This window comes from Sciurus carolinensis, chromosome 1 (assembly GCF_902686445.1).
Source record: "Sciurus carolinensis chromosome 1, mSciCar1.2, whole genome shotgun sequence".
In the NCBI taxonomy this organism is placed as follows: Eukaryota; Metazoa; Chordata; class Mammalia; order Rodentia; family Sciuridae; genus Sciurus; species Sciurus carolinensis.
The window spans coordinates 99,623,889-99,650,703 of record NC_062213.1 but is presented as its reverse complement, the minus strand read 5'-3'; the positions used below and the strand labels follow the sequence as shown (position 1 = coordinate 99,650,703).

The following is a 26,815-nucleotide window of genomic DNA, read 5'->3' as shown; positions in this document are numbered from 1 at the left end:
TTATTAATTTGATCAATTCATTAAAAGGTAATGTTTGATACCTCCGAGTCCACACCCAAGTTGGATAGGGCAGGAAAAATTCTGAAGAGGATTCTTCTAGCTCCTCCAGGCATCATGTCACAGGATGTACTGGTCAGAGCCAGAAGAGTAAGTCTGAGTTTGTGAACCAGGGTTTGGAAGGGAGCCATCTGAGACCACAGTACCTAGGAAGGGAAAGACAGAGCTGCAATGGAGTCTGGAGGGACTTAAGGGATTCTCTTCACTGACTGCTCCAAACCAAAAATTGATATTCTTTCCCCTCCTGCTTTTACACTCATCTAGAAGTAGGAGGGCAGGCAGAGTGACACTAAGCTGCTATCTAATTGACAGTCAGTGACTGATTATCTAGAAAGATGACATGACGTGGATTTTCAAGAACAATTTATTTTTTTCTTTTTTGCATACTGGGAAATGAACCCAGGGGCACTTTATCACTGAGCTATATTCCCATTTCTTTATATATATATTTTTAAATTTGAGACAGGATCTCTCTAAATTGCCCAGACTGATATTGAACTTGCAACCCTCCTGCCTCAGCTTCCTGAGTAGCTAGGATTATAGGCTTGCACCTACAATTTACTCTTGGGTCCAGGAATTGGGAATGTGTACATGGGATCTTACAAGAAGTAGACTGGTCTAGATTGAGAATAAATATGACACCTTTGGATTGTGTGGTCCTAGACAATTTTTATACTTTTTACCTCTTCTCTTTGCTTCTACACTGGTTATGTGGAAAGAAGGGAATATAGAATATGAGTGCCTCAGCTTGGTTTTAGCCCTCTATCAGTCTGAAAACTCTACTTTGCTCCCCTGGGGCCCCTCTTGTTACAGAGTTCAGGTATGGACACCCTATCCTACCCATGGACTATAGAGGTTGATAGAGGTATCACAGGGACAAGACAAACATTTGGGTAACAGGCATTTTCATACATACACTTCCTTGCTCCCACTAAGGTTTCTGTCCCAGTCAAACAGAAAACCTGGCAGCTTCATGTTTTGAGACAAAAATGTAAAATGGCTGAGACTCGGTTTTTGTCTAGTACACTACAGTTGGCCACACATTTACATGTTCATACATTCTTGCATGCAATTGCTACAGTTGTGAAGCAGGGTCTTTGATCCTATTTGGCTGCGGTTGTAATGTTGTAAATGCCTTGGTTGTCATCCTTCTAGGCTTGACAAGGCAGAAGGTGTATGGAAGAATGGGCCTTCAAATGAAAGCATCCAGAGTGAAGAGTATGAGAAGGCCATTCACATAGATAAGTGGCAGGTGGTATCCAGCGCATGTAGAAGGACATGAAGGTGGAATGTGGTCCTTCCTGTACTGAATTGGGTACCATGGAAACCTTGGTTCCACTATTTGCCAGTCAATTAAGAATAGCACCAGATGGTATAAGGAATTACAAGAATGGGTAGCACATCAGACATTCCTGAGAATGAGATTTAGACCTCCCTGTGCTAGGAAATTTCATATATAAAGTAGGGACAATATACCTTCCCTGCCTCCCAATTTGTAAGTAATGTGAAATAATGTATACTAATATGCTTTAAAACTATGAAACTCTGCCCCCAAAACCTATGTGCCCTTCTGATATGGACAGAAACAGATTTCAGCTTTTCCTACTTTTCCCCTGGTCAGTATTGCTGAGTACATGTTCCAGCCTCTCCCTCAGGCGGTCATTGATATAGACAGATTCCTCCAGTCGCAGGCGTAGGTTCTGGATCTCAATAAGATTCTTTTCCAGCAGGTCAGCCCCTGTTGCATACCATTAAGACATGTGAGAGGGAGGAGGTGGAGAAGCTTGATCACTTTTGGGCAGGTATAGGACCTGCCTAAGGTTACTATGCAAGATCTCTACCCACCTCTAAACTTCTGTCAACTTTCTCTTCTCACCTGAGCAGCTAGGAAGCACTAGACAACTTCTCTTAAATAGCTCTTGGGCTTTCAATCACAAGATAGCCCCCTATAAAGAAACTCCCTAGGGCTTCCTCCCAGACAGAGGATGAGTATATATAAGGGAGATAAAAACAGTTCATTTTTTTTTTTTAACCTGCTGAAGACCTTTAGATAGATCTGGCCTGACAATGGGAAGGTTTGTTACCTCCTAGGTATGATGTAACAATCCAGAAAGCCTCCCACTCTACCTCATACCTCTCCTACCTGATAATCCATCTGAACTAGCTTTGATGTTCAACCATTCATAAAGAGAAAGAGTAAGTGTATATGAAATTCAATCTATGAGAATAATGAATGATACTGATTGCTTTCCTTTCACCAAATTTGGCAAAGAGGAACATGGAAGAGTCTGGGTAGGTGGACCTGACAATGGAAGAGGAGAGATGGAAATTTCCAAAAAAGGAGTGGTGGAAATATGCACGAAGGAGAGGAGGCAAATAGGCTTCATCCACTGGAACATTTTGCTTAGGGCCAGATTTCTTTTCCAAAATTCAAAATGTCTTTTTGTTATACTATGTGGAGCCCCAAAAATGGGCTGTTTCAATCCACTTCACTACATAATTGTACTCATGACTACTGGGTGCTAAGAAGCCTGGGTCCAAATTTAAAAGTAAAGTTTAAGAGGGTAGGATTGGTTTGTGATTGTATGCACAGTGTATGTGTGTATGAGACGGAGACAGAGAAAAAAGAGAGAGAGAGAGAGAGAGATGGGTGATTCAGTAGAAATAGTTTTCCTTCCTACATGTGCTCTTTACCCAAGGAAGACCTTCCCCCAGGGAAGGCTGAGGTTGGCATTCTAGAACAGACTAATTTAGGCATGGAGAAGGAATTTAAAGCAACTCATCTTCCCTGAAGAGCACCTCAAAATGTCCCTGAATTCCTTTATTCTTCTGTCCCAGAGTGAGTCTTAGATGGGGAGGATAGGAGAATCAGCCCTGATCTGGAATCTAATGTTCTGGCTGATCCCTAGGATATTCCCCCTTCATATTCCCACTTACTTCTGTGAGTCAGGTTGTAACAGAAGAATAAAATTCCCCTGGCAAGAAAAGGAGTATGTTGTCCCTGTCAATGGGCTCTATTTTACCACAAAGACTCCTTTGGTCTTACCAGAGGATTTGGAACCTGGTCGGTACAATGAGGAGAAGGAGGCTAGGTCCCCAGATGCATTCATTTTCTGAGGCCTCATCTCTTCCCATGGGCCACTGCTGCCATGTTGTCCAGGTTCTGGTGTCTTATTCAGCTGAGCTGATCTGGTTCCTGAATGGTTGTTGGGCAATGCAGCTGAACCAGCAGAAGTGGCAGGGCTGACATCTGTTCAGAATGGAAAGTGAGTGAGAAACAAATAGGGAAGTCATAAATGAAGTGTTTTAAAAGTAATTAAGTGAGCAGAATATCATCCTCCAAAAATTCTTGCCCACCTAGAGCCTCAGAATGTGAGTTTATTTATAAATAGGGTCTTTGAAGATGTAATTGGTTAAAATGAGATGATATTATATTAGTGTGGGCCTTAAATCCAACTTGACTTATGTCCTTATAAAAGAAGAGGAGACAGAGATAAAGAGAAACACAGAGAAGAAGATCATAAGAGAGAGAGTCAGAGATTGGAGCAATGTGACTACAAGCAAAGTAGCACTTACAGAAACTGACAAAAGTTAGGAAAAGGCAAGGAAGAATTCTTTTTTAAAGCCTTCAAAGGGAGAATACCCCTGCTGGCATCTTGATTTCAGACTTCTAACTTCTAAAACTGCAAGAGAATAAATTTATGTTGTTTTAAGATGCCCAGTTTATGGTACTTTGTTGTGGAAGCCCTAGAAAACTAATAGAGTAATCCAGGGAATGAAGATGAAGACAGACATCAGTGATTCCAAGCCAACTGTTAAATATCTGTTAGATGAAGACACATTTCCCAAGGACTATAGATTTCATCCTGAGGTTATTGGCACTTCCTAGCCTAGGACATCAAAAAGTAAAGATTGGATGTAGTATCTGAGGGTAAAAGTACACACACAGGAAATATCCAGTGGCCCCTTTCTTAGCTCCCTCTATGATTCTCAATGCTGCAATGATTCCAGGGAGGTACTTCATAAGTGTCTCCTCTAATAGTACAACTCATTGCCAACCTTAGGAGTCAAGAAAGTGAAGGAATGAAGCATTTTGCTAGTCCATGAACAACTAACTGTTCACCCAATAGTCTATATCCTCACCAGCAACACATCTGCTGATTCTTCATGGGACTGTTCTGTAATGGAGTTGGAGAATGAAGGAGCAGTTGGAGCCATGTGCAGAGAACCTAAAAAGCATTGCTTCTAGTCCTATGGCTCCCACCACTCCTGCCTCAGCTGACTCTGGACCTCTATTGAAGCTGAGGGAGTCTTTGTGTAAAGCAAGTGCTGATTTGGATCCTACCCAAAATGGTCACAACACTGTAAAAATAATTCTTAAACATAGCTCACATTGTCTGGCTCCTGGCCAAAGAATGACTAGAATACTTTTGTGTGGAGGGTTGTAGAATCAGAAAATAACTGACATCTTATAGTTCAATGATGCTTTGAGAACATGACCATGTCATCTGGATCCTTAATTACTGTTTCCCTCTGAGGAAAAGAAAAGCAGCTGGGATGGCAGGGCCATAATTCAGAGAAAAAGAACCTTCTTCCTTTCAAGGGTCAGTACCAAAGGTCACAGAATAGAGAGGTTTCTCCCTTGAGTACAAAGGAATGAGGTTCCTGTTTACCTTCAACCAAGCCAAGTTCTTTTAGGGAATTATATATTTAAATAAATATCCCATTCCCTAGTTTATAACATTTCAGATACTAATTAGAATCACTGTGATATAAAGTATTTGGGAAACTCTGTTATACCTTTAATACAATGCCTCAAGGAAAATAGGAACTCAATCAAAATGTGATTCCCCATCCCTTTTAAACTTTTATTCCCACCTCAGAAAATCAGCTGATTCTCAACCAAGATCATAGGAGTTTCCAAGTCTGTCAGTAATAGTGATCAGTGTTTTCATGTTCTAGTCTCCCTTGACTACTCAACTCAGGGAACCCTGCTACCAGACTTTTGTGAGGGTAATTAAACTTACAGTGTAGCTGCCATGCCAACAGGATTATTCATTGACTGTTCTATAAATTTGGCTAAAAAAGCAAAAAAGGAACAGTGACAATTGTTTCTCTGATAGGATAACTTCAAATGGAAGGGAAAGACCTTCAGTATCCCTCAGGAAAGGTAGAGATGGTGGAAAATAAAGTTGATGCTCTTTGGGAGAATCTCTCCAGAGGTGACATCTCACTCACTGAAAATAGTGGTAGGAATTGCAAGTAAGGGAAAGGTGTCCTTGACCTTCTGCCATCTCTCAGGGTAGTGCTGAATTTGAACAATGTGCCTTTGGGTAACTAAGTTCAAGGATGAAAATAAAACTCCTATTGGTCCCTTGGAATAGGTCAGGTACATACCAAGGGCAAGAAGTGCACTATGTAGACTCTTGTCCCTTTTGTAGAGACCATATCTTTGTGTTGGGCAGAATGACTGGAACAGAGAAAACACTGGTTCCAGAAGCCTAGCAAAAGAGGTGCTGAGAAAGGGTGAGTACCCTCCCTATTTTGTCCCTGGTTGCTCACACTACAGAGTACAGTAGATAGACCCTGCGCTTCAGAGTCAGGCACTTGAAGTGAATGTTACCTTAAGCTGGGTTGTCTCCAGTAAGTTCCTCGATGTTGCTGAACCTTAGTGTCCTCAGTTATAAGACTGGTATACTACCACCTACTTGAGGGGATCTCTGCCAATGAAATGGATGACTTATGGAGAGTGGCAAAAAATGTGAGCATAATAGATGCTTGATAAATGTGAATTTCCTGTCTTTCCTTGACTGCTGTAATCACAGGGGAAATATTTACTGCTTTGCTTTGCAGGATGAAATGAAAAAGCAGAAATAGTACCAGGTTAAAAACCATTATAGTTAATGTGTTGCCTAAAATAGTCAACTTAGAAAAATAAATCAGATATATCCAGATACTAAGGATGGCTTCTTATGTTGACCACACCATGATTTGACTCATAGAGTTGCCTGAAGATTCAAATATTTTTCCCCTTAGAGAAATTAAAGAGAAAACTGGGAAGAAAATGCAGGTTTGATTTAAAACTAGTTAATCTTTTCCTCCCATCCCTACCAAGTCTACCCCAATGGTCTTCCTGGAAGAATCTGGGGAAGTGCATGCTGCTATGGTTGGGTCGGTGACAGACTCATCTTGAACCTTATAGCATGTCTAGTTATTGATGGATTAGCAGAATTATTAGGATGATGGATGGGATAAAAACCCACAAATGAATGATAAAAAAATATTTAGGGGTGAACAAAAAATAGGAACCATGGCTCTTTACCCCAAGAATTCCAGAATCACAGTCATAATATTAGCCTGGCCATTAAGATGACATGGTTGTGTCATTTGCCCCCTCCATCAACCTCACAATTTGTACCCCTCCACCTGCCAAGTCCAACACCATGTATATGCCAGAGTGGGTCCAGTGAGCATATGAGACTAGGAATGAAGAAAAACTGCCTGACACTCCTGGGGCCTGTGCTTGGCATTGAATCCCAGAGCTGTGCCCTGGGTTACAGGGCCTGAGAGCAAAGATGCCTTTCTTGGCCTAGACCTTGTGTGTGTGTCCCTAAATTGGAGGCTACTTATGTACTCACTGGCTACATTCACTGCAGGATGTACTTCCTGCTCTTTAAGCCGGGGGGAGACGTTGCTGAGGGAATGATGGGCAGCAGGCTGGGTAAGGCCTCTAGCTTGGCTCTGGGACTGAGTCTGGGAACGGACACCCTCCTTGGTTGCTAGGACTTCCATCATTCTACGCTTCTTCTGTATCTCCCTTAAGATACTGCAGGGGAAAGAAAGACAGAAGGAAAAATGAAAGTCATCTGAACACCATAGCTGTATTGATTTGGAGATTCATAGGAAAAGCCAAGAGAGGTGGGAATATTATTCCTCCATAGAAAAAACCAAATGATTCATTTCCACCTAGGGTTAGAGTGGGGTGGGTGGTGGGGGAGTGGGGATTGAGGGGCAGGGAGAGCAACTGTTATCTAGAACATTGAACACAAACATCCAAAGGATGAGAAAAGGGTCATTGGGCCCTTTAAATAATACTCATGCTTCCATAATAAGACACCCAAAAGTCCAAGAATTCAATTCGCTCTGTGAATTGAATCTGTTAAATAGTATTTACAGTGGCCCATTTAAAATTGGTTTCAGAGGCAATGTAATCTCTCAGGTATCTTGTGGTTTCTAAACCTTTCTCTAAATATTGAGATTAAAGTATAAAGTTTTGTTTGCAAGGAAAATTTATAATTATTTGACATCTGTCAGCTCTCTTTGGGTCACACTTGAAGAAATCAAATATAATTTTACTCTGATCTTTAAAAAGCCAGGGGAAAACAGAGGTCATGCCTAGGAGCCCCCAGGAAACTCCTAAGAACTAGCAGATCTAAGTTACTCAACTGGTGAATTTATATAATAGGAACCCAAATGAAGAATAACTTTTTAAAAAAACAGAAATGAGACCATCTCATTCATTGTGTAAGCATACATACACAATGGTTTGACAAGTAAATAAAAACTACATAATAAACTATTTCTTTTTCACTGGTATGAGAGCCCCCTGTTCCTTTGATCTTCTGGCCCTTGCTTTAGAATTCTTCACCAAATTACATCTTTCATCCTGAAAATTTGGAGTTACCTGAGAGTCTGAGATACCTGTCCTGCTTGAGTCTTCTTACTTGTACGGTCATCTAAAAAATAAATTCAACAAGGCCCAGTCAAAATTTAAACAGGTTTCATTTCCCAGGTTACAAACACTGTGTTCCGTCTGGGATCAGACATGTGACTGACTTGACATTCAAGTCCAGGATTTTCTGACTTTCCCCAGGATATCTTGGATTGAGTCTTTAGAAAGCTTTTCCCACAGGTTTCCTGAGCTTACCACAAAGATTTTTATCTCTACTTGCTCTGCCCTGAATCATAGTACAAGGGTAAAAATCCCGCCCCTCCACATAGACCACAGGACACTTGTTCAGCCAGCCTCTGGACCACTCCAAGAGCCTCCAAGTCCTGCTACACAACTGGTTCCCCCAGTTCTGTGGCTATGTGTCCCATCACAGCTTTCATGCAGAACTTACTCCTTTCTCTGAGGAGATGACATCACTGTTCTACCTCTGTGTCTCAGCACAGTGGCCTCAAACTTACTGTTATATATGTCCTCAGATGCTCTAGGGAAAAGGTTCCCAAAATAACTAATGTTCTCACTACCCGGTCCTAGTACATACAGTGCCTAACCCATGCCAAAATCAGCAGGATTATTTACCATTTTTCGAAGTGCACTGATTAATTCTATTTATTTCTTTGAACAATCATGCAGTCTTCAGCGACTGATGGCATTTGACCAATTTTTTAGGTGAGGAAACAAAAAGAAATATTAACCTGTCCAGAACTAGTAATGGACACACATAAGCTTGAATGAGGGCCTCTGATCTCCTAGTCAAGGCTCTTTACAACATCTAGCTGCTCCTGTTCTTTCTTTCTTTCTGCCACTTAGTTTCAGATAAATTACTTCGCCCCTAGAGATACCCTGTGGGGAGCCATCCTTATTTAGCAGAAACAGACTAGGTTGAGCCTCTTGACACAGAGACCTGACTTCCAGGAACTGGCAGACAGGGAAGTCTGTCCCAGATTGCCAGGGTGGGTGTTGGGGGGGTATGGCGCTGTGGGAGTGGTTCCCTGTCTGCTCCTGCGATAGTCCCCCTAAGAAAATGGCTCCCCTAACTCCACTCTATCCTGTTCATCACAGAAGAGGCTCCTCCCATTCCTGGCTCCTTTACCTGTGTGTCTATAAATAAAAGAGAGTTGGGCTACTCCAGGTTGATGTTATAAGAGGCCAGAGCTGGTGTGACCAGACCCCTCATGCTCCCTCTCATTTAAAAAGAATATTGGCTCTTGAGTGTTTATTGATTAGCTAATATAGATAATCGACTGATTATAGCCAACATCATCCTCCAGCAGTTAACCCTTTTCTCATCCACGTGGGACATGGCTGAGAGACCCCCACAATACCTCCTACCCTGAAAGCTACTTTCCATGCAGAATGGAGGTACTGGTGATCATCATGACATCTTTGACCCCATGTGTTTCTCCTTGGAACTCCTTACCTGCTTGTCCTGACTCTGTCATGGCCTCAATATGGTAATCACAAAGCAGCACACCAGGCTGAAAAGTCTATGATCTCAGGAGGAATTGAAGATCCTCCCAAGTTCTGCGATCAACTTACCAGTGCTAAGTTTGCTGGCAAGGCTCTCTGCCAACTGACTTCCTTTGGCCAGCTGCTCTCGGAAGTGCTGCTCCATGTAGTGGTCCATGCTGTTGTTGCTGAGTAGCTCCTCAAAGGTCTTTACTGTGTTCCTGACATGCTGGATGAGAAGGGAAGAGACTGCTCTCCCAATCTTCATCTTCTGCTGCAGACGAGTCAACTCTAGAGCCTGATCCTGGATCAAGGAATATTTCCTAAAGTGAGAAAGCAGCAGCAACAAAGGTAGAAAAGGTTATGGTGCTTCAGCAGAAGGTACTTGAGAGTATCATCAAAAAAGGCCCAATGTTTATCAACCTGAACATGGTAAAGGAAATGAAAGAAGGAAAATTAAAATGTCCTATAGGTGAAAATTCTTTCGAAAATAGTCATTTCTCCTTTGTCATATTTCTGAAAATGCAACCAGGTTTTCTTCTCTTTTCATCTTTCAAATCTGACATTCAGTACCTTTCTTGAGCTTATGATACATTTCAGTTTGGCAAACAAAACCAGGTGTTTATTGGAAAGTTGAAAGAAAAAAATCAGTCATGTGAGAGAAGAGACCACATCAGGTTCCATATAGCAAAATTTTTCTTTCACTAGGATGAACTCTTGTGTCTTTTCTATAGATAACCAGTTGGCAAGACATCTTCCAGCTCCTATAATTTAACCACTGAATGCTATCACTTATATTTCTTCCACTATAACTAGTTCAGTGCTTTACTCACAGGTATTCAAAAGAGTTTAAAATAACTTGAACTGAGTTAGAGTATCATGATGTACTGTCTAATGTAACTATTTGTTATAGAGAGAGTAAAAGAGAATATTAATTCTTCTTGCTCTTGAGAGAGGCAAAGTAGTTAAGTATCAGTAGTAGGAATTGGCAGGGCTGGACTTTAGTCCCAATTCACCCTATTCTTCCACTGAACACTTGGGAAGTCATTCTACTACTTTGTATCTCAGTTTCTCCATCTATAAAGAGAATTTAAAATACCTACTTTGCCTTTCTGAAAATATGATAAGGTTGGAACAAGTACAGCAAAATCTGTAAAGCATTTAAAAGAAGACAAATTATCCCTCATTACTTTGGTAATGGTAAACCTATATGACCAACTTGACCATCTACTGTGTTTCTACAGCTGGTTGGCCAGAGTAAAACCAAAACCTTCTTTCTTGGAGACTTGTCAGTGTTAACTGTATTGTTCCAGCAGGGACCATGGGTGCTGGCTATTTTGTGAAAAGCTGAAATTTGCCAGAGATCCCAGAGTTGCTAGTTTAGAATAGGTTATCCAGGTACTGGAAAAACTCAAAGTGGGGATTAGAGTAGCTCTTACCCCAGATAGCACAGAACCACTTTTGAATCTTTTAAACATTATACTTTATTCGCATTTCCATCCAACGTTTCTCATATCATTATGCAACTAATTAGAATAAGCTGGGAGTGCTTTATTCATCTTACATCCACAAAACCAAACACAGAAGAGACTCTCATTAAAAATGTTCCATAAGGAAAAAGAGAATTGCTTGCAAACCTCAACTCATCCCTCATTGCATTTCTGCCCTATGTGTTCTCTCAGGAATCCTATGAATTCTCCATTGAAGCAGAAAACTCTTCCCTCTAAGATGGATCCTCTGCCTACCTGTAGAACACTCTACAACATGGGAATGTCCTTTGGAATTCATCCCAACAGGTGACAACTTCTTAAGAAGAGATGGGCTTACCTTGTGTTCTTCAGCTGGGCTGAAGAGAGAGGTTAGAACAGTTAGAATGTTCTGTTGAGACTACCTATTTATATATTTTTCTTCCCCACTCAGTTTGAGTTCTTCCATGGAAGAGACCACATCTTATTAGTGCTTAATATAGTGTCTAGAAAATTAAATATTCAATAAATATTTATGCCATATTGTGTTTTTTAAAAGCCTTTCTAAAATATAAGTAATATTAGGTATAGAAAAGTTTATTCCTGGGGTTTCAGATACAAATATCTCTTTCTGACCCTTAGGATAGAACTATTTAAGGTAAGAACTAACATCTCTAATTCCTTTCTAAACATCTTTCCTCTTTTCATCTAAGCTCACACTTCTTGGTGATCTTTTGTTGGGAGAGCAGCCCCAAGGTCAACATCCTGGGGTATGGACCAGGACCTTATACTCAAATTTCCTTCCTCTTGGATTTGATATTCCTTTTCCTAGTTGCATAAACTAGCTTTGTGTCTATCCTATAGATGTTCAAGTCCTTGCTGCTTGGTGCAAGCTACTATTAAAAGATTCTGGTGATGTGAACAATTCTTAGTTCCCTCACTTTTAGACCCTGGCCTCACTTTGTCACCTATGCTCACTTCAGCTACTCAGGCCTCCTTATCACTTCAAACCCAGAATGTGCTCCTTCTCCCATCTGCTCTTTCAGTCTAAAATCTTAGGATATAAGTATAGTGTTCCTTGAAGAAAAACCACAAACACATATATACACACCTACACATGCAATCACAGGAGTATACAAATGTACACACACAGACATATTAAGAGCCAAGATCTGATGCTGGATGTAAATACTAAGGTAATAGTATACCAGTCCATCACAGATGCAGAAGGGCAGGAAGGGACCTCATCTAATTTCACAGATAAGGACAGTAAGTCTCAGTAAGAATAAGAAATATACCTGATCTCCCATAATTGGTAGGTAGAGTCATAAATAAAAATTTTGGCTCAAAACTCCCAACCTAGGCTGGACAAGGTGGCTCATACCTGTAGTCCCAGTGACTTAGGAGGCTGAGGCAAGAGGATCTCAAGTTCAAAGTCAGCCTCGGCAATGGCAAGGCACTAAGCAACTCACTGAGACTCTGTCTCTAAATAAAATAATAGGGCTGGGGATGTGGCTCAGTGGTCGAGTGTCCCTGAGTTCAATCCCTGGTACCCAAAACAATAATAACAACAAAAATCCTTCTAACCTAATGTTCTTTATCAACACCATACATCTTGTTCTGACTTTCAGGGATCTCTAAGATAAAAAAAACTTATTCCACTTTCTTGGAACCTATCTATTATTCTGTATACTATAGGTCTTTTATTTATTCTCAGTTTTCAAGTGATAAATGACACATCACAATGAAAATTAAGTCATATTTAGTTAATTTGTTGGTATAGTATTTGGCAATTATGCTGGGAGGCAGTCTTCATGAGAACAGTGGTTCACCCTGCCTTGTTTGCTCCATATCCCTAGTGCCCACGTGTTTGTCATGTAAAAATATTTGTTGAAAAGTAAATGTACTGAGTTTGCTGCAAACAACTAATTTTAACATATTTTTCCTACTAAACCCTTTCCTGGAGATGTGTTGAAGAAATAAGACACAGCCCTTGGAAAAGACAGTCGTGGATTTGAATGCTAGATTCTCCATTAACTATGTAATATACTGGGCAATTTAGTTCTTTATGACATCATCTTTATTAGTAAAATGGCAATTATGGTACTAAATTGATAGAATTTTGTGGCATGTATGACTTACTTTTTAAGAGTTTGATGAAAATATATTACTCAATAAATATGAGTGTCCCATCCCTATTTCTGGGTGGGCCAGCTACTGACCAAGGGATCTCCTGCATCATAGTCATGTGGAACACTGATAAATTCTGAGGAAGTTCCCAGGAACATGCATTTTACATAAATAACCTGTTAATTTACATGCAAGTGCAGACCTAGTGAAAGTCAATGTTTATTGTGCTCTAGATTAGATTTCTCAGGATCCTGTAGTCTTGGAATAAAGAGTTGAGAATCTAGTGTAAGATCAAGGAAGGAATCACTTTGGAATTAGGGATGGGATATATTATTCAGATAGAGCTTGTCAATGGACAAATTATGGAGGTTTGCCAAAATTGTGTGGGAGCAGGAGAAAAAAAGGGCACATGTATAGTTTCAAAAAAACACAATCAACACTATAAGTTTATGTTTAGAAAAAGTCCTAACATTTTCTTAACACAATATACCTAAAGTAAATCTCAATAAAATATCCCTGACAAGTGGTGCTAGGCATGAGGTAGAGTCTATATTCTCTATCTTTAGTAGTTTGCAAGGTAGGAGCAAGGTTTAAACAACTCTGAGACTCACTGTAGTATCTTCATATGGTTCACAGTATCTTCACATGGTATCTTCACTCAATTTGAATGTGAGACCAAGAGCTACCTTATTTTTGCCTAAGATACCTTTACCAAGCTTATATTATTATTAAGATTATTATTAAAAGCTTGAAATAAGTAATTTTACCATGATTCAAGATATACAGAGTGTAGATGGGGGATCTTTATAAGTCCACCTTCTTGGGCACTGGGATAGCTCAATATTCAACTGAGAAACATGTGAGGCAACAGGAGATTCCCATCAATCCAGGAAAGAGATACAACCCACATGATGAAGGCATCAACTCAAGAACCCATGGAGATTTTGTATTTGTTGAGTACATACATGGTTGTTAGAATAAAACGAAATTGCCTGGAATAATTTAAACTAGTTAGTAGTAAAAATTTTACAGACTTTTTTCTAAATAAAATCCAGGAAGGTCTTAAGAGAAAGCCCTACAATTAATCTATGAAGCCTGGATACAGACCCTAAAAGCCATTACGACAGCAGCAATGACTTAATTCTGACCATGGAAGTGTCTTACAATGGTCTCTTACCTGCTGTAAGACTCAGAAGAGACTCCTGTTTCCTCAGGCCAAGTCTTCTGCTCATTCACTCCCCTTTCAGCAGGTCCCTTCTCTAAGGGATGATGCACCCTAGTCTTCAGATGGAGCATTTTCTTAGGAAGAACCCTCTTATAGCCTGGATGGAGAAATGTGTCTAGGTCTCTGTGATGGTCAAGATTTTCTCCAATGCTACCTAAAGGAATTAAAACAAAATTAAAGATGTTGGATTACTAAAGGAGATCCCACAGGCACACAGAAGCACAGGAGTAGAACCTAAAGGAAAGTAAAGAGTAAAGCCCACAAAGTGCCCCTTTGAAGAGGACCCCAGCAACCCGTTGGGTTAAAGAATGATATAGCAAGTAAGAAGAGATGCTGACACTATGGGGACAAGGAGGGTCCACAAATGTGTTAGAAGAAAAAGCAAGAAGATGATTAACCAAATGAATGAAAAGAAATGGGATATCAACTGGGCTAAGGGATAGGTATTTTTGATTATTATATTTGAGATAAAGTTCCTAGTGAATGTCCCTTTGGACATCAAGAAGCATTTTTATTACCCAGAAATTCTGAGAGTCATGAAGGTAGAAACACAATTTGAGATGTCAGAACTCAAATCCCAAATCCCAATGACATTAACAATAGTGCTACGGGAAAGATTCAGGGTGCCAGGTCTTGAATAACAATCACAGAATTAGAATGTGGAGGTAGCTAAAGAAGCCCTGCCTTCTGGTATCCTGCCATACTCAACACAGGCTGTCTTTCTCTGGCTGTCTTACCAATATAGGTCACCCCTCCTATCAGCCAGTTTTAATATCTGTGTACCTTTTTGCTCATATTGAAAAACAACCATTTTTTAAAAAAATCTAAGCATATTTCTTTTTCAGTCTTGCTTTTGCATAGAAAACAGCAAAACAACATGTTCTCAGCATTTTTTAATCTTTAACATATATTTTTATTGGTACATAGTAATTGCACATACTAGTGGGAGATATTCATACATGCACATCTTTTTATTTTCCTGAAGACAGTTTCAATGAAAACAATTTTGGGAGCTTTTTGTAAATGAGTTCTTAAAAACTTCTAGAGGTTCTTACTATTTCTCTCTAGGAACTCTCTGGGTTTTCATCCTCTACAGTTTTTCAAGGACAAAGTGACCAAAACTAGACTATAACATTCTAAGTTTAGTACAACAATGTCTTATCTTTTCATCTCATAAATTTATAGTATAATCCAATGCAATATTGACTTTCTTTCTCTTGCAGTAGCAACATGTAGGTGTTTCTTTTAACACAGGGTCAGTTTTAACCTTCCAAATGCTCATCTGCATCCAACTTTGTTACTTCTAGGTGTTTTTGCATTGCTTTTTTCTCTTTTAATCTCTATGAACATTGCACTTTGATAAACTCTGTTTTAAATTTTATTCTGGCTTTGTAAGTTCCTTTCCCATTTGTCAAAGTCATTAAAATATTTTATTAATTTACTTGAATATGAGTAATAGGTACTTCAGGTTGTGTTGACTCATAAGTCTAATGGATTTCTTTATTCTTTTAATCAGGTATTGGCAGAGTTGCCTTGGCTGAAACTATGAAAATGATTTATGACAGATCACAGTAAAATCTAGGCCACAGAATGGGTGGAGAGGATGGCAAGAGCAAGAAATAGTTTTTAGTGACAAAACAGTTGAGACTGTGAAGAGAGTTTCAGATACAACTAGAATGGGAGGAATCCCCTGACTTTGCTTCCACTTCCTAGGCCTCCATTTTATTGGTGCCTGGGTGTTTAACAACAGCACTCCTGAGGAGAAAGTCCTGATTTATACCATTTGCCTATTGCCATCAGGTAAATACACTCACGCTGGCCAATTTTAATCTGCCACTGAAACATCACTGAATACAGAGTTGGGAAGAGAGGCTAAGTAGCACATCATGATATAATATTTCCACCATATAAATTCAACAAATGTACCACTTACACCCATTAGGATGACTACTATTAAAAAACACAAACAAAAGAAAACAAAAAAAATAAATAGAAAAGAACAAGTGTCCATGAGGATGGGTAGAAATTGGAACTCTTTTTTTTTTTTTTTTTTTTTTGGTACTGGAGCTTGAACCCAGGGGTGTTTTACCATTGAGCCACATCTCTAGCCCTTTTAGTTATTTTAAGATAGGATCTTACTAAGTTGCTTAGGGCCTTGCTAAATTGCTGAGACTGGTCTTGAACTTGCAATCCTCCTGTCAGTAGTCTCTTGGGTTGTTGGGATTATAGGAGTACACCATCAGACTTTATGCTTTGCTCATGGGAATATGGAAAACATTATGGCAGTTCATGAAAAAATTAAAAATAGAATTAAAATATGATCCAGCAATTTTACTGGGTATATATTCCAAAGAATTGAAAGCAGTACAAAAATATTTGTACATCCATGTTCACAGCAGCATTATTTGCTGTGGCCAAAATATAGAAGTAACTTAAGTGACCATCAATTGTTGAATGGATAAACAAATTGTGGTGTGTTTATGTATAATGACATATATTTAAAAAAGGAGAACCTTAAAGACATGCTATATGAAATAAGCCAGTCAAAGAAGACAAATACAGTATGATTCTGCTCATATAATGTACTTAATATTGTCAAATTCATAGAGACAGAAAGTAGAATGTTTTCCAGGGGTTGGGAGGAATGGAGAATGAATCATATTGTTCAATGGGTATAGATTGCAGTGTTGCCAGAGGAAAAGAGCTTTGTGATGGCTGGTGGTAATGGTAGCACAATAATGTGAATTCGATGCCATTGAACTGCATACTTAAAAATGATTAAGGTGTTAGATTTTATGCTATGCATATTTTATGACAATTATAAAATACACTAGGCACAAATAATTTCAAGAACATAGATAATAGTAAAATGGCACAAGATTAGGGTTGGGAATATAACTCAGTTGGTAGAGTACTTGTCTCATAAGCACAAGGCCCTGGGTTCTAATCCCCAACACCATCAAAACAAAATGATGTCTTGAAATAATTAAAAAGCAATAGGTTTTTAGTTCTTATTTCCTTTATGTGTCAGCATATGTTTGGCCTTTTAACATGTATTTCAATCATTGACAAGTATCACTTTTACTTTCTGGATGAAAAGGTTTAATTAGTCAATGCTAAATGTTGGGTGCTATCTCTACCATTCAATTTGAGGGGAGTCAGCAGAAGAGCCCATGTTTCTGTTCCTCTTAGGACCTGTTAAGTGGGTTCTCAATATACACTTAGGGATGTAGAGATGCCACTAAAGAATCTACACTCAGACCACAAAGGAAATGCAGTTGTTAACATTTAATGAACCTCCCCCCAACCCTCTATAGCTTCAAGCTTTCAGGAAACAGGTGTCCCCAACACATTTAGTATTCTCAGAATTTGGCCTTCATGATGACAGCCTACTTTGGGAGCTTTCCCTTCCCCAGAACTTTGTAGTAGCCCAATTACATCATATCAATGATGGGAGTGGCTCCTGTCTTGCTTTTGGCAGCACTTACTCGTGTGTGATCAATATCTACAATTTATCAAGGTTGACTGTTGGACAGAAGCTCTGATTCTTCTTTAAGTGGTAATGCCTTATACCAACTTTCCCAAACCTGGGTGACATTTGTCAAAGTTGATCCTGTGGTGGGTGATGCATGTCACCATGATTACCCCAGGTTCCTGGTACTTCCTGTGGTTGCCAATGTAGCTGTGGTTGTGACTCATGTGACCCCAAAGTTTTTGTGTCTTCCTCTATCTGGATGGCATGTTAGGGTTGAGACAAAAAATCTACTTGTATTTTTGATATAATTTATTTAATTGTAAGTGAATATGCTTTAACCCAGAGATGCCTCTGTAAAAGGATGTTTTTGATATCTAAAACATATTTTATTTTCTTGCCTACTCACGTATGATCCCAGTTATGTGAAGTTTCCAGACAGGCAAAACTTAGTTATAGTCACAGAAATCAGAAGAGTGGTTGCTTCTTTGAGGTATTTTGACTGAAAACTTACATGAGGAAAACTTCCTGTGTTGATGGAATTGTTCTCAAGACTTGGTTTGGCTGATGATTATAAGTGTGTGTACATTTGTCAAGATTCACCAAACTATATACTTCATATGCATTACTGTTTGTAATTATATCACAATAAAATACTGTTAGCATAAAAACATGAAATTACAGAAAAGTAGTTGTTTTAGTTTTTGGTTTCCTCATGATGCCTGTTTTACTTTATGTGTTCTGTGAAATCGAAACATAAATTCTAATAGAATTTTATATTCCCTGGACAGTGCCAGGACTTTATTACTAATATTAACTCCATTTTACCCTCTTCCTGCCTTTTAAAATATATGTTTTTAGTTGTAGATGGACACAATGCCCTTATTTTATTTATTTATTTTTATGCCGTGCTGAGGACTGAACCCAGTGCCTCACACATGCTAGGCAAGCACTCTACCACTGAGCTACAACTCCAGTCCTTTTCCTGCCTTTTGAGTTATTGTAATCCATTTTATTTCAAGGTACATTGTAAGTTAGACTATTTTATTGTTGAGACAGTGATATTTATTTGATTAGCTCACATATTTAACCTATCCATGGCTCTTCATTTCTTCCTTCATTTCTATGTTTCCCTTGGGACCATTTAACTCCTAAATGGAGAACTACGTTCTACATTTCCTTTAGTGAAGATCTGCTGTTTATCTGGAAAGACTTTAATTTCACCTTTGTGCTGAAAGACATTTTCCCAGCGGATCAATTGTAGGTCAGAAATTGTATTATGACCCTTTAATAATGGCTTCTTTGTCTTCCTTTTCTATTGTGTTTGTTCAGCTCTCAATCTTTGAAACACAACATTTTTGTTTTTGTTTTTGTTTTTTACCTTTGGTTACTTCTATATCTTCTCCTTTGATTTTCAACAGTTTTAAATGTGCTTAGTACAACAACAAAAGAAATGCCTTCACCAAAAATAACACAGAGAATGATGATGATCTTGATTCTACTGATAACATTGTGGATGGAGCAATTACTCAATCAGGCATATCCTTCAGGTAATGTGCTATGTATTACCATCTTCATATTACAGTTAAAAAAAGATTGAGGTACATCAAGTTTTTTAATTAACCTAAGGTCATGCAAGAAAAACAAGACTTCATCCCTTAAGCCAGGCTTAAATTACACCAGGTGTTTTCGCCATTCCTGTTCCAAGGAATTTCCAAGCCTTCCCACTATATATTTCTCAACAAATTTTAAGAGAAGATGAGAAACCATGAGGATCACAGGAGTTGGTAAATTGTTTGTTTTCGAGGGGTCAAAATCACAGGAGTTGGTAAATTGTTTGTTTTCGAGGGGTCAAATCCACTTGGACGTCATAACATAACTCGGGTGTTGGATGTTATAAAACACCCGCAACGTCCCTGGGTGGGCTTGAACCACCAACCTTTCGGTTAACAGCCGAACGCGCTAACCGATTGCGCCACAGAGACAGGACAGCCCACAGCTTCTTCTGTATAGAGGATGAGCTCTCGCTAAGTGTCAGCCAGTACCATCTATCTTCCTTTTGCAATTTGGGTAAGCTCCAAAACCTGGAAAAGCTGGAGCAATTAGAGTGACAAATAGAGCTGGTAGTTTCGTTTGAAACCCGTACTTCTGCCGTTGGGTGATGCCAGAAACCAGAGGGCAGCCGAATGGTCCTCGCCTACCTCAGAAGCCAGCGCTCCTGGAGACATCTGGACCCGGGTCTGAGCAAGTTTGGAAGATATCCAGCCAAGGCACTCAATTAGGATATGCATTAATACATTTGGACCACTAAACGTAGAAATGGAAAATAGCCAGGCCGTATATGAAAACAGACCCTCTGATCCACAACCTGCAGCCACTTACCCGGAAAACCAGTCCCTTATCTAAATAAACAACCCGGGAAGCCGATCTGCTGCAAATCGGACTGTGTAGGAAGTCAGTCCGTTATCTCTAGTAATCATTCAGAAAGCCGAACAACTTCAGTTAATAATTGGTTCAAAATGCCCGGAACTTGATCAGTATCTAACCGCTTCCCTAATTTTTGTTACCATAGCAACTTAGGCCCAATCAGAGAAAGCCAAATATACACCTCTAACCAGTCACACAGGATGACCCACTTCTAATTAGCTCACCTGCATCTTCCTCATGCCTGCAGTCTCCAACCAGGGCGAACCTAAAACCTACACTTTTTTGTTTTATAAATCTTCCCCACTTCTCTGTCTGCTTTAGAATCTGTCAAAATGGAAGTGACTTGGTTGACTCCCTTGCTGTGGCTAGCTCTGAATAAATAGCTTTGCTTTTCTCATGTGGTGGGTCCTCATTTATTTCCACACATCGTCATCTTTAAGCTGTTAGTCCTTTGAAAAATTTTGAGAACCAAAAATGCTGCAGAGGAAAGGGTTTTCAAAGAAGGAATTTATTTATATTTTTTTAACAGACTTTACTGTGGCCTCTGTTTGCTTCCAGAAGTGCAATGTCCCATGAGGTGGGCAGCAGAGGTCTTACAGTGTACCATCTGTGCTGCTGGAGGTCCACGCACTCAATAGGACAGAGATCTGAGAGGTCCTTGGGGTCAGTGGGCAGGACCCGGGCCAAAAGGACCTGTGAGGAAGAGGGAAAGAGCAGAAATGCGTGGCAAAGGACTACCAAGACCTCCCAGGAAACATACAGAGGCACAGGCCGGAATTGATTTTTATTATGTAATAGAATGGGGAGAAATGGAAAGAGTACATTGAAAAAAAAATTAAAACCGCAAGAAACTGTACATATCCAAAAATAAAGCAGGAAAATATTGTGAATGTTTTCACGTAAAAAATATTGAAGGCAGCACAATTGCTGTCAGTAGTCTTACCAGGCGTCTTGGTGGTATCCGTGGTGTTAAGACTCTGCTAGTTTCTTGCTTGGCAAGATTTGTTATGTTTTAGTGTCTCTTTTTAAATCCCTGAACCTGCTGCACCCGGTATGTGTGGCCAGAGAGCAGGGTTTACTAAGGTTCTCCATGACTAAGTCGGAAAGGAAGAAAACTCCCAAGCACTAATCTAAGAGCAGAGTTTCTAAGCAGCACTGGACAGGCTGAACCTGGAGGAGGAACTGTACCTAAAGGTGAAGCCCTGAGGCCTGAGGTTATGGTTCAGTGGTAGTGCGCTTGCCTTGCATATGTGAAGCACTGGGTTCAATCCTCAGCACCACATGAAAATAAATAAACAAAATAAAGGTATTGTATCCATCTACTACTAACCAAAAAAAAAAAAAAAAAAAAAAGAGGTAAAGCCCCAACTGTGGAATCCTACTGTGGAGGATCCTTTATCTGCAGTTTGGGCTATTGTAAATGTGTGGTCACAATAGTCTTCTCATCGAGATGTTTCAAATCACAGCAAGGCTATTTGAGATGCAATGATGATGAGCTTTTTACAATAGCATCTAATACTACAAAACCTAATAAATGCAGTAAAACTAAACTTAATACCATCATCCCATCTCTTCCTACCCCAATTTTATGCAACAAATACATTATTGAAGTATAATTCACATAAAGTGCACAAATCTTATGTGCATGGCCTGATGAATTTTCACAAATTTTCACCTACATCAACTGATAGAAATACTTTCAAGACCTCTGAAAGGTCCATAGAACTCTTTTCAGTTAATCTCCACCCATCTTTGGTTCATTTAAAGAAACCCATTTTGTTTTCTGATTCTAGATTAGTGTTGACTGGATTTGGAATTCACATAAATGAAAATAATTTTTTGTCTTGGACTTTTATTTCATGCAACATGTTTCTGAGATGCATCCATGATGTTGAGTGTATTTTATTTTGGTGTTATTGGTATTATTCCTGTGTGTGAACATACCACTGTTGATGGACTACTGGGTTATTTTCAATTTTGTCTGTTGTGAACAAAGCTGTTATGTTCTTGTACAATTCTTTTTGTAAATATGTGCATTCATTTGTCTTGAGTTTATACTTTGTAATAGAATTGCCAGGTTATAGGGTAGTTATAAATGTAACTTTATTAGAAATTTGCCAAATAATTTTCCAGAATTGTTGTGCTCTGTTTTACATCAGCAACTACTTAACCTGGGTCTCTCCATGTTCTTGTCAGAACTTAACTGTTCTCTGTCTTTACAGATAATGGACATTTGGGTTGTTTGTAATTCTGGTTACTGTGAACAAAGCTGCTATGAAAATTCTTGTTATAATCTATGTGTGTATATATACATAAATATATATTTATATATGCATATATATAAGTAATATATATATTACTTGGTCAAAAATATTTCTTGGTCAAAAGAAATATTGTATATATAAATATATATACAAAAAGAGAAAAGATCTATTTTGGCTCAGTGTTTTGAAGGTTTCACTTCATGATTCATTGACCCTACTGCTTTTGAACCTGTGGCAAGATAGCACATCACAGCTGGTAGCACTAATGGAGCAAAGCTATAAATATATATATATATATATATATATATATATATATATATTTCAGTCCTTTGGGGAAAATATCTAGGTGAACAATTGTTAGGAACAAAGGAATGTTTATGTTTAAATTTGAAAGAGACTGTCAAACCAGAGTGGTTATAACATTTTACATTTCCACTAAAAATCTCTGATTTGTTCTTTTTATATTTTATCATTTTAGTCATGTTCCTGAGTTAAGAAGTATCTCAATGTGATTTTAATGTCTATTTCCCTAACAACTGATGATACTGAGCACTCTTTTACAGGTTTATTGATCATTAGTATATATTCTCTTTGGAGAATATGTTTAAACTTTGCCCATCCTAAAAAATGTGTAAGAATTCATTATATTTCCTGGATACAAGTTCTTGGTCTGACATATTTTATGAATATTTTCTCCTAGTCTGTTGCTTGTCTTTTCATTCTTACTGGTATCTTTTATGAGAAGATATTTTTAATATTGATAATTTATAATATTTCCTTTTTACTTATTTCTTTCTGAATAATATTCAGGAAATATTTCTTGGTCAAAAGGACATTATCATCTAAAACTTTGTAGTTTATATGGTTTGGTCTGTGATCTGACTCAAATTGCCTTTTTGTGTAAATTGTGAGGTAGAGATTGTGGATATGATGGTCAGCTTTCCATTACTGTAACAAATACCTGAGATACAAAAAGAGAAAAGATCTATTTTGGCTCAGTGTTTTGAAGGTTTCACTTCATGATTCATTGGCCCTACTGCTTTTGAACCTGTGGCAAGATAGCACATCACAGCTGGTAGCACTAATGGAGCAAAGCTGTTCAGCTCATGGCTATGACGAAAAATCTTTTAAAATAAGAATACATAGAGGGAAAGAGGAAGAGTTTGGGGACCTTATAATCCCCTTCCAGGGCACACCACCAATGACCTAAAACCTACCCACTAGGGTCTTGCCTCTTAATGTTTCCATCACCTCCCAATAGCACCAAGTTGAGGACCAAGCCTATAACACAAGGGTCTTTGGGGGACATTACATATCCAAACTATTGCTGTTGGGTTTTCACTATTAGATATTCAGTTAGTCCAGCATTATTTGTCAAAAAGACATTCTTTTCACCATTCAATTGCTTTAGTACTGTTTATGAAAATCAACTGACTACATAATATGCGTCTGTTATAGGCATCTCATTTTCATTTATCTATACATGTATCCTTTGACCATTCTCATGCAGTTTTGTTTATATAGCAATAAACAGTTTATGATATTAAGTCTTAAAGCCCTTCAGGTTTGACTTTTCATATGACTCAATAAATCTGAAATGAGTACAGACCAAAGTATCCACTATTCAAACCAAGATATGCTGGCACTTACTCCTCATTTCATTGTAGACAAATGACTTTACATATTATGACTGACTCCTTTGCTAAAGATACCCTATTAAACCTTCTGGAGAAAATAAATCTAATACCTTCAGAGCTGAACTAGACATAAAATGTCTGCTATATTCAGCAATGAATTTAGAATTTTCTTGAAAAATGAAACTCATTTTTCAGTTTCTTTGGCCACAGGAATTTTTTCTATTACTTATGAGTATGAAACAAAATGTTCCATTGCAATATTCTGTGCTTTGCAGGAAGAAAAGTTTTAGTAGATACAACTAATATTTAGAGGCCATTATGAGGTTTTTTCATTTATCATCTTTCTCATTTTTGTAAAAACAGCATAAAGTGGGCTTTAAATGCTGGTATAATTTTTGGAATCTGCATTTAAATTTCAAATGATTAAAGTATTCATTGTGAACATCCTAGACTCATCTTAAGTTCCATCAAGAGTGCACTTAAAGTGGGCCCAACATCAGGGTATAAATCTGTAGTTCGTGTGTGAGAACTTCTCAGCAGGATTTGCTTTCTCTGGAATGGATAGTGGTCTTGATTTTCCCTCACACCTGATAGTCCTCAGTACAAAACCTGTCAGAAATCATTTCCTTTGTTAAAAGATTTTACAGTATTCTTTTTTCAGAGAACGATTTTAAATAAGTTAGTTGTATCCTTGGAATTCACAGAAAACTTGGGGAGAGAGCATCCAGCCATTCAAGTTCAAATGCAATCCAGCTGGAGAGAAGGAGACATTGTACACTCACCAGTAACCGGCCAAGGCTGTCTGCTTTGGCTCCAATGGGAGACTGGAAGTCCCTTCGACAGCGACAGGAGTAGCTAGTTTCAGAGGAGGCCAACTTCACCTTTTTGGTGCCTTGAGATCAGAAAAATCTCATGGGATTTCTGCCCTTCCTGTTTGTCTATTCAACCTCTCTGTTGCTTCAGGACCTTTTTCGAACCCTAGTGGACAGGGCCCAAGAGGGCAGCAGCACTTGCCCTACCAGGCCCTCCCTGCCTGCGAGTTTTATGAGTTCAAACCGACACAGAACATTACTGACGTTACTGACGGCGGGTGAGAACGCCAGGAGAGGGGGCGGCAACGGGTGCCCAGAGGAACCTTGAACTCACCACCGGCAACCCACCCTGAACCTCCCAGGCTCCGGGCAAAGTGAATAAACGCCGTCTGAAAATTCTCTGCAGGTGACTGGGAAGGGAAGAGTCAGCAAGAGGAGCTGTGCTGACAGGACCTAACCCTGCCCCTGGCCCTCGAAGACGGCCTCGAGAGATTGATTTTGACAGGCAGGGCCAAAGAAAACTCTCAACAGTATCCCAAACTAGGATCCCCAGATTAAGGGTTTCAGACCCTAAAGTCTGGGCGAGCCATGGGTGGCAAGTTGAATCGATCTCCGTGCCTTCTTGTTTGCCCAAATTCAGAGACCAAGAAGAGTAAAATTGTGTGGCTAAAGTCTGCAATTAATCAAAGAGAAAGTACGATTTCCTAAGTAATTGGGTGTGGACTGTGAGAGAGGGACTCACGCGAGTTTGGGGCTTGAGCGTGTGGAAGGATGGGAGTTGCCATCAATGAACACGTGAAAAGGTTAGTGCAGCAGGTTGTTGTGAGAATAGCCGCTCAGGGCCCTGAGGTCTTTCTTGAAAAAGTTTTCCATCCGGGCGATCTAGGTTTCTGCATATCTTTGGTTACTTTAGTATTCCTGATTCTGAGGTGCTCCGCCCCTTCTCACCTTGCTCACTTCCCCTTTCCTGCGTCTTCCTGGCATATTAGTCCTCCGACTCCGAAAGGTTGACAATCTCTGCCCACGCTGCCTCCTCGCGAAAGTACATCTCCAGGTAAGTGAAGTTACCGTGGCGAGGTAACTTGATCTGGTACTTGTGGACTTGAGGGCCTTTCGGGAGCTCCACTGGAGGAGCTCCACTGGAGGAGCGGAAGTTGGGCTTCGCTCAGTGCGCGGTGTATTGAATTGCAATTTGGATAAAGCAGGGAGCTGACTTGACAATTCCCTGAAGGGGAGGGAGGCACCAGGAGGATAGGAGTTTTCCGGAGGTCAGTGCAAGATGGTCCCTACAGAAAGGATTTTAAAGAAGCTGCACAGCCTGAGGTTTTCAGGTGGTCTAGTGATGTGAATTCTGAGCCCTCACTGCTGTAGCCTGTACTTGATTTCTGTTAGAGTATGAGATCTCTGCTCCCAGTGTCTACTCTACCTACTGCTGTGCCTCAGTTTCTTCAGGACTGTGCTGGAGAAATGGAGATAATATGGATTCTAAAATTGAAGCTACTCCGTAATATTTTTTTTTTTTAACTAGGGTATTTGCAGATAGTGGAATTGCTAGGTGAAATATAAAGTGAATGTAAGAGTCCTATGCATTTTGCCCCAAAGTACAAGTACCAACTACATGCCCCAAATTTTATGAGATTGCATTTTTTTATCCCACATTTCAAGCAACACTAAAAATGATCAGTCTTTTAGATAGATTTTAAACTACTTAGTGTTCCAGCAAACTCAAATTCAAGACTCTGATCTTTTCTGTTTTGGTGTTTACCCTTTCTTCCAGGTAAGATTGGTCAGAATTTAAAAAAATAATAATGTAAGCTTGGCTTTTTTCAGTTCCTAAATTTTGTGGATGTGGTGCTGTTCCTTGTCTAGTCTTGTGGATATTCTTAAGACTTTACGAACTTCTGAAAGATGGTGCACAAAACGGTCCAACCCAAAATCCATCTTCCACTTTGGAGGTGTTGATGGAAAGTGATAAAGTGTTGATGGAAAGTGATAAAGGCAACAGCATCTGAAAAACTAAGACTGATTGAAATCAGAACAGATTTTTAAAAAACAAATTGTCTCCCCAGTCCCACACCAGAGTCTCAGTATATGAAGCAAGTGTTCTACCACTGTTCTACATCCTGTGTTTCCTAGAGGGGGATTGT

At 39.3% G+C, this 26,815-nt stretch overlaps 2 protein-coding genes and 1 non-coding gene across 5 annotated transcripts in view; 1 reads left to right on the top strand and 2 right to left on the bottom strand.

Moving 5' to 3' along the window:
• Nucleotides 1-48: 48 nt before the first annotated feature.
• On the bottom strand, nucleotides 49-25,653 carry LOC124979145 (myomegalin-like). The gene is made up of 8 exons (XM_047543479.1): nucleotides 25,617-25,653; nucleotides 14,009-14,210; nucleotides 9,326-9,558; nucleotides 7,742-7,793; nucleotides 6,696-6,883; nucleotides 3,104-3,307; nucleotides 1,664-1,795; nucleotides 49-203 (listed from the first exon to the last, which is right to left on the bottom strand). Exons 2-8 carry the CDS (start codon nucleotides 14,125-14,127, stop codon nucleotides 118-120), a joined length of 1,014 nt encoding a protein of 337 aa, XP_047399435.1. The 5' UTR covers nucleotides 14,128-14,210; nucleotides 25,617-25,653; the 3' UTR covers nucleotides 49-117.
• On the bottom strand, nucleotides 19,440-19,513 carry Trnan-guu (transfer RNA asparagine (anticodon GUU)). Its single transcript has one exon. It is a non-coding gene; the product is annotated as a tRNA-Asn (tRNA).
• Nucleotides 25,639-26,815, top strand: part of Fcgr1a (Fc gamma receptor Ia) — a 41,966-nt gene continuing 40,789 nt past the window's right edge. Inside the window, exon 1 of one of the 3 annotated variants that reach the window (XM_047543361.1) lies at nucleotides 25,639-25,722. The gene's annotated coding sequence lies outside the window, so the exon portion shown is untranslated. The remainder of the gene's footprint in view (nucleotides 25,723-26,815) is intronic. The other 2 variants (XM_047543381.1, XM_047543372.1) reach the window with 2 other exon arrangements.